The sequence below is a fragment of the Lepidochelys kempii genome, chromosome 11, assembly GCF_965140265.1.
Source record: "Lepidochelys kempii isolate rLepKem1 chromosome 11, rLepKem1.hap2, whole genome shotgun sequence".
Taxonomy (NCBI): Eukaryota; Metazoa; Chordata; order Testudines; family Cheloniidae; genus Lepidochelys; species Lepidochelys kempii.
In genome coordinates, this window is record NC_133266.1 from 69,154,068 (window position 1) to 69,166,070 (window position 12,003).

The 12,003-nt window shown below is 44.3% G+C and overlaps 1 protein-coding gene across 10 annotated transcripts in view; it reads right to left on the reverse strand.

Annotated features, from left to right (window-relative positions):
• Positions 1 to 3,360: 3,360 nt before the first annotated feature.
• LRRFIP1 (LRR binding FLII interacting protein 1) overlaps positions 3,361 to 12,003 on the reverse strand; it is a 186,062-nt gene continuing 177,419 nt past the window's right edge. For 7 of the 10 annotated variants that reach the window (XR_012154391.1, XR_012154388.1, XR_012154386.1 and 4 more), the window contains one exon: positions 11,864 to 11,910. Coding sequence is in view for 3 of the 10 variants with exons in the window: in XM_073306756.1 (XP_073162857.1) it covers positions 4,174 to 4,284; positions 7,241 to 7,345; positions 9,230 to 9,309; positions 9,867 to 9,984; positions 11,864 to 11,910 (461 nt within the window). In the remaining 7 variants the exon portion in view is untranslated. Of the gene's footprint in view, positions 4,285 to 7,240; positions 7,346 to 9,229; positions 9,310 to 9,866; positions 9,985 to 11,863; positions 11,911 to 12,003 lie in introns of those variants that run through there. The other 3 variants (XM_073306756.1, XM_073306758.1, XM_073306757.1) reach the window with 1 other exon arrangement.

Sequence of the window (12,003 nt, forward strand, 5' to 3'; positions counted from 1 at the left end):
TGGTGTCTGGCTGTGCATAACCAGCAGCCAGGCGATTTGCCTCAACCTCCCACCCTGCCATAAATGTCTCCCCCTTACTCTCACAGATATTGTGGAGCACACAGCAAGCAGTAATGACAGTGGGAATATTGGTTTCGCTGAGGTCTAAGCGAGTCAGTAAACTGCGCCAGCGCGCCTTTAAACGTCCAAATGCACATTCTACCACCATTCTGCACTTGCTCAGCCTGTAGTTGAACAGCTCCTGACTACTGTCCAGGCTGCCTGTGTACGGCTTCATGAGCCATGGCATTAAGGGGTAGGCTGGGTCCCCAAGGATACATATAGGCATTTCAACATCCCCAACAGTTATTTTCTGGTCTGGGAAGAAAGTCCCTTCCTGCAGCTTTTGAAACAGACCAGAGTTCCTGAAGATGCGAGCGTCATGTACCTTTCCCGGCCATCCCACGTTGATGTTGGTGAAACGTCCCTTGTGATCCACCAGAGCTTGCAGCACTATCGAAAAGTACCCCTTGCGGTTTATGTACTTGCCGGCTTGGTGCTCCGGTGCCAAGATACGGATATGGGTTCCGTCTATAGCCCCACCACAGTTAGGGAATCCCATTGCAGCAAAGCCATCCACTATGACCTGCACATTTCTCAGGGTCACTACCCTTGATATCAGCAGATCTTTGATTGCGTGGGCTACTTGCATCACAGCAGCCCCAACAGTAGATTTGCCACTCCAAATTGATTCCCAACTGACCGGTAGCTGTCTGGCATTGCAAGCTTCCACAGGGCTATCGCCACTCGCTTCTCAACTGTGAGGGCTGCTCTCATCTTGGTATTCATGCGCCTTAGGGCAGGGGAAAGTAAGTCACAAAGTTCCATGAAAGTGCCCTTACGCATGCGAAAGTTTCGCAGCCACTGGGAATCGTCCCAGACCTGCAACACTATGCGGTCCCACCAGTCTGTGCTTGTTTCCCGAGCCCAGAATCGGCGTTCCACAGCATGAACCTGCCCCATTAGCACCATGATGCATGCATTGGTAGGGCCCATGCTTTCAGAGAAATCTGTGTCCATGTCCTGATCACTCACGTGACGGCGCTGACGTCGCCTCCTCACCCGGTATCGCGTTGCCATGTTCTGGTGCTGCATATACTGCTGGATAATGCGTGTGGTGTTTAATGTGCTTCTAATTGCCAAAGTGAGCTGAGCGGCCTCCATGCTTGCCTTGGTATGGCATCTGCACAGAAAAAAGGCGCGGAACGATTGTCTGCCATTGCTCTGACGGAGGGAGGGGCGACTGACGACACGGCTTACAGGGTTGGCTTCAGGGAGCTAAAATCAACAAAGGGGGTGGCTTTACATCAAGGAGTATTTCAGGCAGGACTTCACGGAGGGTTCCAATAAGAACAATAACTTAGGTGCACCATTTCTTATTGGAACAAGGAGGTTCGCCTGGCCTCTGATTGATACATGGCTAGATTTACCTCGCTGCACCTTCTCTGTGAGTGACTGCAGTGTGACCTAGAGGAATGAGTCCCTTAGACAGGGGAGGGGGGGAAGCAAATGAGTACAAAACAAATCTGGTCTATTTCTTGTTTTGATCCACTCCATCTATCTTTTACATCTTTGGCTGGCAGCAGACAGTGCAGAAGGACTGCATGCCATCCACATCTCATGGCTGCTCGGCAGAAGATGGTACAGTACGACTGCTAGCCATCCTCCTCTCTTGCCTGCCCAGCAGAAGATGGTACAGTACGACTGCTAGCAATCCGTATCGCCTGCCTGCTCACCATAAGACGGTTCAATAGGACTGACTGCAGGACTAAAGAGAATGACCTGGTCAAGTCACTCCAAATTTAGTCCCTGCGCCCATGTCTGTCCAGGCGCTCCCAGCCGACGTGGCCAGGAGCACCTCGGACACGACGAGGATGGCTACCAGTTGTACTGCACCGTCTGCTGCCACAAGGCAATGGGTTGCTGCTACTGTGTAGCAATGCCGTACCGCGTCTGCCAGCGCCCAGGAGACATACGGTGACTGTTACCTGAGCGGGCTCCATGCTTGCCGTGGTATGGCGTCTGCACAGGTAACTCAGGAAAAAAGGCACGAAACGATTGTCTGCCCTTCCTTTCACGGAGAGAGGGAGGGAAGGGGGGCCTGACGATATGTACCCAGAACCACCCGCGACAATGTTTTAGCCCCATCAGGCATTGGGATCTCAACCCAGAATTCCAATGGGCAGCGGAGACTGTGGGAACTGTGGGATAGCTACCCACAGTGCAACGCTCCAGAAGTCGACTCTAGCCTCGGTACTGTGGAAGCACTCCGCTGAATTAATGCACTTAGAGCATTTTCTGTGGGGACACACACACTCGAATATAAAAACCGATTTCTAAAAAACCAACTTCTATAAATTCGACCTTATTCCGTACTGTAGACATACCCTCTGATTTCTTTAGGACCACAGAAGTCTCCTCATCCCAACTCCCTCTTCCAAAACACTGACCTACTCCTTCCCCACTGATAAGCCAGATGCCTGAATTCATTTAGATGGAATGAGGAGTGTTCCTTCTCTAGCCAGGGAAACACATCCAATTAACATTTTTATCTGACCTTTGGTGGTAATTAAGCATAGAGATAAGCAATACTTCCTTTAGTGGACAACAGCAGCGTCCTGTATTCTAACTTCTAAATATGGAGGGAGAAGCAAGAATAGTATGTGGACCAGAAACCTAAAACTGAGGTTAAAGGAGAAATTTGGCCTCTTGACCCTGAATTTGGCTTAGTAGGTGGCAAGCAACAGAAGTGAAGGGAGTCTGCAACAGTCAGCATTCATGCAAAATTATTTCTGTTGAAGAGATATCTAATCTTATATCTGGAACAGAGTCTTTGGGAGTTTTGAACAATAATCATCTGCATTCCTTATGTACTACAAAATTTCTCTGGATGGGGGGACAAATTGCTGGGCTTTATTTCTCAGATAACTGCTTTGAATTCAACATTATAAATCTGTTCTAATGAAGCAGAGCTGTAATGCTAACTGTGAGTCACTAGATTGTGAAAACTGCCTGGGATATTTTAATTGGTTATGTTTTCTTTTTCAAGTTGAAAATTGTTTCGTAAAAGACCCACGGAACAGTTTTGCAATTACAGAACTTGTAGAAAAAATGTGTGTAGCAATGTATTCTAAAGTGCTTTTTCCTTCTCAGCTACTTATCAAAAATTAGACTGGTAGATCTTTTGTAGAAGCACAGAGATTCCTAACAGCTCAGGTACTGGTAGGTGATTCCTGATATAGAAGAACACTTCACACATTTTGTTTAAATCAATTATATTTGCTTCAACAACGGTAGTGAAATGACTTAAGTGCAATCCACCTTTTTTAAAACATGGCCTTACTCTGGTTTATTTATGCAACATTATTACATCCTTTAAAAGAAGTAGTTTACTTCAATTCCAAATATAGGGATTAAATAATACACATAAAAAGCTGTAATTCAGTGAAGCTATTGCCTATTCACCCTGAAATAAAACAGTCTTACGATTGAACTGGTGCAAAAATCCTTCCAATCACCTTCGTTTTATTGGCAAAGTCATTTAAGGTCACTTTTGCTTCCAAGACCATCGTCTTCCATGGTTTCCACTGAAGGAGTTTTGCTTTGTAAAGGCTCGTGGTTCCACAGTGTTTTGTTAATGAACAGGCTACTATGAATATACTACTGTAGTCACTAAATTGCAGATACTGCCATGAGAAGTCCAAAAAATTACAGCTTCCTCCCCCCCCGGCCCTAAATTTCAGCAAGACAAAAGTCAAGTCCCGGTTTACTCTTTATTTTTAACACCATTTTAAATGGCAAAAAATGGCTACTGTGCCTTTCAGGATGAAGAACTAACAGGATGCCCGGTGTGCTTGTTAAATGGTGTCCAGGCTCTGTACTGCAAACATACCGAGTGGAAAGGCATCTACAGGCACAGCCATTTGGATCAGCTACTCCTATTTATATAGTGCAGCAGGATTGAATCTGCGTAGAGAGAACCACAGTTTGGTGACATATAGCAAATGAGTGCACGTTTGGGGATTTTTTTGTTCTCAGAAGGTAGGATGATAAAGCATCCCAAACAGCCAAAGACAAGCTTCTCCAATGTTGTTCTCATTCCATCAAGTAGTAGTTTTCAGTAAAAGCTGGCTATTATTGCTGAGATAGTAAAGCACTTCGATTGGCCTTCATCTTCTCCAGCCGTTTCACTAGATGGCCATTGCTAACTTCAAGCTCTTCAGTTTTATCCAATGCTGAGCGAAGCTGAAAGGAAGAAGCAAAGGAAAAGCCATCACTAGCTTTTGAAATGTTTTTGCTTTCCTAAAGAATGTGGCTTGGGTGTCTTAACACTAATTCTATTCTGAATTCCATATTGCTGCAACCTCACTACAAGAACAAGCAGAAGGTCCTGACAGATTTTCAACAAGTTCTGACAAATTAAGCAACTGCCTGCACCATTACTTTGAAAGCCACACAGTGTATTTTATTCATAAGACATTTTTCCAAACTAACATGCCTCAGATTCTGAATCCAAGTGTGATGGTCTATAATATTATGGTCACCCCTTTTACAAGACTATGATAACTTTTGAACAAAGTATACCGTGTGAGGTATCATTTGAAAAGTCATAATCTGCTGAACATTATTATTCCATTGAAATATGTGTAGCAACACTATGTGTAAAGTTATGAGATTCTACTGTATGATAGTTACTGAAATATATTGTAATTCTGGGTAACACCCACAAACCAGTTTTTCAGAGACAAAGAGAGACTGGCCCCAGCCAGGTGTTAAAAACAAGCAGATACTTATGCGACCTTTCTCCCACCGGGGGGGGGGGGGGGGCGGGGAGGCCGGGGAGAGGGAAGGCATGAATAAGCAATTTACATTGCATCACAGGAACATTTCAAACTTCACGTCCACAACAGACTGTGTGTCACCACGACTCAGCAAGGCTATTTCTAGCACAAGAAATTAAGTTATAAAGGGGGAAGAAAATGCTTGACTTCACCTTCTCCTTTTCCCATTTCTCTGCTCATAACATAATGAATCTCAAAGAACTGAGCTAAGGAGGGAGTGGTCCTAGGCTGCAAGGAGACCTAGCCTGTGAAATTTACAACAGTGTATGGTAAGACAAAACCTTTGCTTTTAAGTTCAGTTAGCTTTTTAAGTTAGGTATTAGCTTGCTTATTATTCTTTTATTTTCTTTTGTAATTAAATTCCAACTTTTAGCATTATCACTTGTAATCACTTAAATTCTATCTTTCTGTAGTTAAACTTTGCTTATTGTTGTATCTTAACCAGTGTGTTTGGATTGAAGTGCGTGGGAAACTCTTTTTGGGATAAGCCCTTATCCTTTTCCTTTGATGCAACGATGGACTTTCTATGAGCTTGAATTGTGCTGTCCACCACACTACTGAACAAGATGCACATTTTTGGTGGAAAATCTGGGACTAAATTTGCAGGTGTCGCCCTATATGTAATTCCTGAGTGACTGGTCAGCGTGCTCATGTATTTAGCGGGGAGTGAATTTGCATGCTGAGGGCTGTGTGAGCAGGCCAAGAATGGATGTTGTGACAGCACAACAGCGTAAAAGGTACCCCAGGCTAGAGTTAAGGGGACTCTGCTGTTCAACTCTCCACATTCTACCCTGGGGAATGTCACACCAACTAAATAGCTTTAATTTCAGAGGTGCTGAGCAAACCTCATTCTCTCTCAAGTCAGTGCAAACTCCAAGAGGAATAGTATGTGTTCAGCACCTCTGAAATTCAGGCCATTTACTTAGGTGCCTGAATATTACTACTTTTGCTTACTATACAGTAAGCTTACGGTAGCACCAACTTCCCAAACACTCATGAAGGACAGTTTCTGGTCCAGTGGTCTCACACTATAAAAACAGAAGTAGAGTGCGCGTTGGGGAAAAGGAACGGGAACATCAATAAGCAAGTAATAAAGTCACTGATTAATTATAGGCAGCATGGAGTAAATGGGTCTTTCTGACAAATTAAGCAAATTAAACAAATTAGAGTGCGCGTTGGGGAAAAGGAACAGGAACATCAATAAGCAAGTAATAAAGTCACTGATTCATTATAGGCAGCATGGAGGAAATGGGTCTTTTAAGAAGGCCTTATGTTGATAGAGTAGGGACACTGTGGATGAGATCAGTGAGGCTGCACCATGCAGAAAGGGCCACAATGAAGGCGACACAGAGGTTATTGTGTAAAACTGACAAATGAGCAGACAAGGGCTGGAGGAGCGGTGGATGGGCTGGAGGGGTGGACAATATGAAGCTTGACAAAAGATAAGTAGAAGGGGCAGAATTATACAGAACTTTGAAGGTGATGACAAGATGTTTAAATCTGAGGTGATCATGTATGGGGAGCCCATTGAGGGACATGATCAAAACAACAAGCAAGGAAGACTAGTTCAGTAGCTGCAATGTCAATCCATTTAAGTGCTTGACTTTAAGCACTGAAATTTGAAAATGTTGATATAAAATTTAGACTTCTGCCAAACATGTGAAGTTGCTTGTGTGGCCTATCTTCTATGACTTTATTGTTGATTCTGTGTCACTGTGGTTAAATAATGAAACATGACCTCTGATACCCCCTTGCCAGCATTCCCAGCTTCCCACTCATTTCTCATTTACACATCTCAATACGGTCAAAGATCTGAAAGTACAAAAACAGAAGCTGTAACTGAGAACTGATTCTTAATGAAGTTAGTTAAAGGACATGTATGCCAACACTTGTAACTTTTTATAGTACAAACACGAATTACTCAAGTCTTATGTATGCTGACTGAAATGACCATTTGGATTTGACACTTGTAAATGACACTTTGTCACTGAAGTAGAACTGTACTGAAGGATACGACCCTGGGATATGAGAGCTCCAGTCTAGTCAGTAGCACCAAGCCAGAGAGAGATGCTAGGCATTAAGGATGACGTTTCCTGAGAGTCAGTTACAGTGATCAGTTCAGGGGAAATGTGCTATTGTGAGTTGTCACAGTTGTGTTTGCACTAACCAGATCTAAGAGTCTGAAGATTCTGGACACATCCTTCAGCACGATTAACAGGACCAACACAAAAATAGCCATTTACCTTGCAGTAACCCAAGAACAGTGGCAACTACTGGAGAAAATAGCTTTCAGAGATGTGTCTGCTTCTCCTCTGTAGAAACGGAATTTGCTTGTCTATAATGTTGTAACAGTAAATTACCTCTCTTTGGAGTTTGCGTTTCTCAGCTTTCAGTTCATCTTCTATTTTTTCAGCATTTTCAGCAGCACATTTGTATCGAGCTACTTGACCCTCCAACCGTATTACCTAAGGTTAAAAAGCAAGTATACCATTAAGAACTCTGTACAGGTAAAATAACTTCTAATCCTGTCTTTCCTTTGGCAACCCAGTGAAATTGGGAGTCTACACTGTGTTCTTATTAGAATGAAGGGCATGTTCTGAGAAATAAACTATGACCCAGAGATGTCAGTTACTGGTAACGCCAGGTTGCTTGTCCATATTTTTCTCTAATACTCTACTAACGATATGGGGAAATGCTTTAATGTATTACAAAAAATGTAATTTACCTACACTGAAAGTTAAACAGGGCAAACTTCTCTACAACCAGTGACTAAGTAGGGCCGTTCTTTCCTCCTGAAGAATAACTGTGTGGCTGACTTATGCAGGACAAAAGGCATAAGGAGCAGTGATATCCAGCTGTGTTATGCAGACTTGTACTCCACACCATTTGCCTCCAGCCAGTCAAGTACTGCAGGTATCTGGATATAACCACGTTCTAAAGAGTTCTTGTATTTTCAAAATGCTATTAATACAGATCCTTGAAGTTGATCGTTGTTTTGAACTCTACATTTATAGAATAATATTTCTGATACGTAAATGAAAGTATTTCCAGTCCGTGTGAACACAATTAGATCGCTCTGACTCCCTAACAATCATTTCTTCAAAGCTTCTTACAGCAAACAAGACTAAAGGCTTGCCTACGCTGCCTCAGAGTTTGGACTACAGGGTGTGAATAGCAGTGCACACCAAATTGTTGCACTGTAACTCCCCCATGTAGATGCTGCGGGTACTAACTGAAAGGTTCATAGTTCGCGTTAATGTAGTCCTTTTCAAACAAGACTACTTTACTCCTGGGGGAATGCTGCACCACTGTGCAATGCAGAATTTGCACAGAATTTCATTTTTCCCCTTAGAATTTGCACTGCAGAGCTGCTGGCCGCCCATAGAGGCTGCTGTACCCCACAAAGCCTGGCTCCCAAGCTCGCAAATAGAGAACACTGTCAAGAGAAGGGGGAGCTGGAGAGTTCCCAGCAGCTGAAGTTCCCAGCATGCCCCAAAGGAAGGAGGCAGTGTGCAGGAAACTCCATATGTGCCCAGGACTCAGCAACATGCTCTTTCTCCCTCTACATCTTTGGGCTCTAGGAGTGCGGGTGTCTGGCCCCATGACTGGGTTCTGTGGGGAAGGGGTGGGCTGTCTGGGCTGGGAGGCCCCACGCAGCTCTCTCTAACACCCCCCAAATATCCTCTCCTAGTATGGACCTCTCCAGCATCCCCAAATACCACCTCCAGCACTCCCCAACTATAACCCCTCCAGCTCCACCTCCCACTCCCCCCCAGCAGTATCCTCTATTTGGAAACCTCTTTATGGTAATCCTACGGGGACAGGGCGAAAAAATGAGAATCAATTAAAAGACCTCAGGGGCAGAGTTTTCTCCCAAAATGTGCCCAGCTGGCACGTGACACACCCAACAAAAGCACAAACAGAAAAACAGCAACTGGGTTGTTGAAGGGATTTCTTTAACTTTCTACTCCTGGGGGAATCTTTTTTTGTTGTCTGTATGGCAGACACGCTTGCTGACAGGTAGGCCTTTTGAAATAAATTACCAAAATGACTGAAACTGGCATGATTATATTGTGTTATTTTGACAAATAAAATATACAGAATTTTAAAATATCATGTGCAGAATTTTTAATTTTCTGGTGCAGAATTCCCCCAGGAGTATACCTCAGTGCGAATTAGAACCTTTTAGTTTGTGCCTGTAGTGTCCAGACAGGGGAGTTACAGCACTTTGGCCCGCACTGTTATTCACACCCCTGTAGTCTGACCTGTCAGGCAGTGTAGACATAACCTTAGTTTATCATGGAACTGTATTTCTTAGCTTATCACTCACTCTCCATGTGCAAACTTACATTCTGCTCCAGAGTTGTTATCTCTTGTTCAGACTTTGCAAGTTTAAATTTGAGGTCACTGATTTGTCTGTTGGCATCTCCTAAAAAAAATTACCAATCTGTTATCAGAAATGTAGGAACAATCTGGACAGGGCTCCAGTACATAAAATGCTGGAGCTTTAAAATGTTGCCTTATTACTATGTGGGGCTGGCTGGTGGGCAGGTGGTTCATGCTCTGTGCTTTGGCATGAAATACTCTGTAAAGTTCCCCTATACATGCAAGTTGGTACGCATAGACACTCCAGTCCCTGTTAGCAGGGAGCGACTCAGATCACATTACTTGACAGTTCTAAGAGCAGAATTGGTAGTGTGAAGGGAGCCCCTGCCCAGCCCTACTTGATAATACAAGGGAGGTTTCTGTGCAGCATAGTCTTGAAAGCGGAAATTGAACCGCTACGAACACCCCCCTCCTGCACCTACTGTAGAATCTTATCTAACTGCCCGTTGCACTGAAAATTCTATCAACGTAACAAGAATGAATTGAACAAGTGGACAGACAAGACAGCCTGTAAGTAACAGAGACTCAGAATTCAAGACTCAAGTGTAAACCAATATACCGCACATAGCAGTTTACTCTTAAAATGGAAATTAAGTTTACTTTGGAGATCAATCATGTGCATATCTGTCCCATTCTCAAGAACTTCATCTTCAGACTGCATATTCTCCATCTTGTCATTCTTCTGCTTCTCTTCCAGTTGTCCTTTTAGTGTTTTAATCTGAAAGTCCCAAAATAATTCATTAATTTCAGTGTCTCTACAGAGAGTGGTCCAAATCAATGTACAGACTGCCCCCCACGAAAGTTCAGTTGGCCAGAAGGAATGGTCATACTTAAATCATCTGTCTCAAAATATCCGTTTGTCATAAAGTAGTCTCCTACAAATTCCTTTGCAGCACTGTTTATCATGGGAAGTTATTTGCGTAACAGGGTGTAGATTCTAGAGTAGAACTACTACGTAACATTGAGGGGACAGAGTTATTGGTAATGAAGTTTAGACTCTACATGCAAATTAAAGAAAGTCAGATTTTTTACAACATGAGTTAATGCAGATGAACAATCATAATAGTCCCAAAGGTCTCAAGAGAATAACTGACAGGAATCTTTATCCTACCTTGGAATTTTATGATTTATAGTTTCACCATCAATAATCTGGCTATCATTTACCCAGCTATTGTATTCCTATTGCATTTTTCCTTCTAAACTGTATGTTGTGAAACAAAGATTGTCAGCAGCTGTCCAAGGACACAGAGGGAATCTGAAGTAGGGCTTCCCACACATTCACGGAAAGCTAAGATTATGTCATGGAGGTCCTGGAAGTCACGGAATCCGTGACCTCCAAAGGCCTCCGTGACATTGGGGGCCCCACAGCTGACCAGCCGCTGCCGGCAGCGGGAGGCCCCCACAGCTGACCAGTCTCTGTGGGCGGTGGGGGACCCTCCCGCAGCTGACCAGGGTGGCAGGACCCCCTGAAACTGACCAGCTGCAACCCGAGCTGCCACCCACCACAAGCAGCCGGGGCCCCACCACAGCTCCCAGTCGCCAGCAGCAGATGGACTCTGAAGCTGGTCAGTGGCCATGGGGAGGGGGGGGGGGGGCTCCTGCAGCTCCCAAGTGCCGGTGCTGCTCAGCAGCTGGGGGAGGTCCCCCACAGCTCCCCAGCCTCCATCACTAGCAGGTCCCCTTTCCCCCCATAGCTCCCCTGCTGCCAGGGTAGCAAGGGGGACCCGCCATCAGCTCTCGGCCCTTAAAGGTAGTGGGGGGACAGACCTGCAGGGGGACCACTCCCAGCCACTGGGATCCCTGCAGCTCCCAGCCACGACAGGTCACTGCTTCCATGATTTTTTGTTTTTTGCCCGTGACTTTTACTAAAAAAATCCATGACAAAATGGTAGCCTTAATGATAAGCCTTATGCAAAGACAGGCCAGCATGCAGACTGTTTACTGTTTAAAGGGCTGTTTTCTCTGGAATGTTTTTGTTCAAAGCACTTTGCTTTAAGAAGGCTGTCTGGTCACTGTTTATCACCATCATTGCTTCCCGAGAAAGCAGAACTGCCTGTTGAGATAATCATGGTTAATTTTGGGGACTGTAGTGCAAGGCCGAGTCTGAGTAGGAGAAAAGCATGATTCCATCCCAAGAAAGGTGGCTGTGTGAGGCCAGAGACCTGAATGAGGCACCCTTGAAGAGACCAGGAGGGGTCTACAGTGCAGTTAGCCCTGTGACACATGCAACTAGTCCATTTGGGGTGGAGGAGTGGGGGTGGGGGGAGAGAAGAGAGAATCCCCTGTTCAAAATCTTGATAAAGTTTTTTATGAAGATTGTTTTTGAGTGTGTCCTTTCCCGTCTATGACTGTTTTTTGGCAGAAATCTGCCTTACGCCCATCCCCATAAATATATCTCCAGTGTACAAAGCTGAACCCAGCTCTTGTGGAATAAAAACACTGAACACAGGAAGGGAAGCAAAGCAGCAGCTGCTATGCTTTGTTGGGCATTATCGCCTATGCTCTTTATGTTATAGGAGTATTTTGTTCTCTTGTAAATCTCCGCCTCACCATGTTGCTTTACCAGGCATCCAGCAATACTGAAATATGTTAATTACCTGTTCTAGCAAGGATTCTCGTTCACCAATGAGCTTTTTCAGTCTGTCTGAAAGAGAAGAGAGAGAACTCAGTACTGATTTAGTTAAGTTACATCTTTCAGGGTATATATTTAATCAAAGAAAGAATTGTGAAGGTTAGT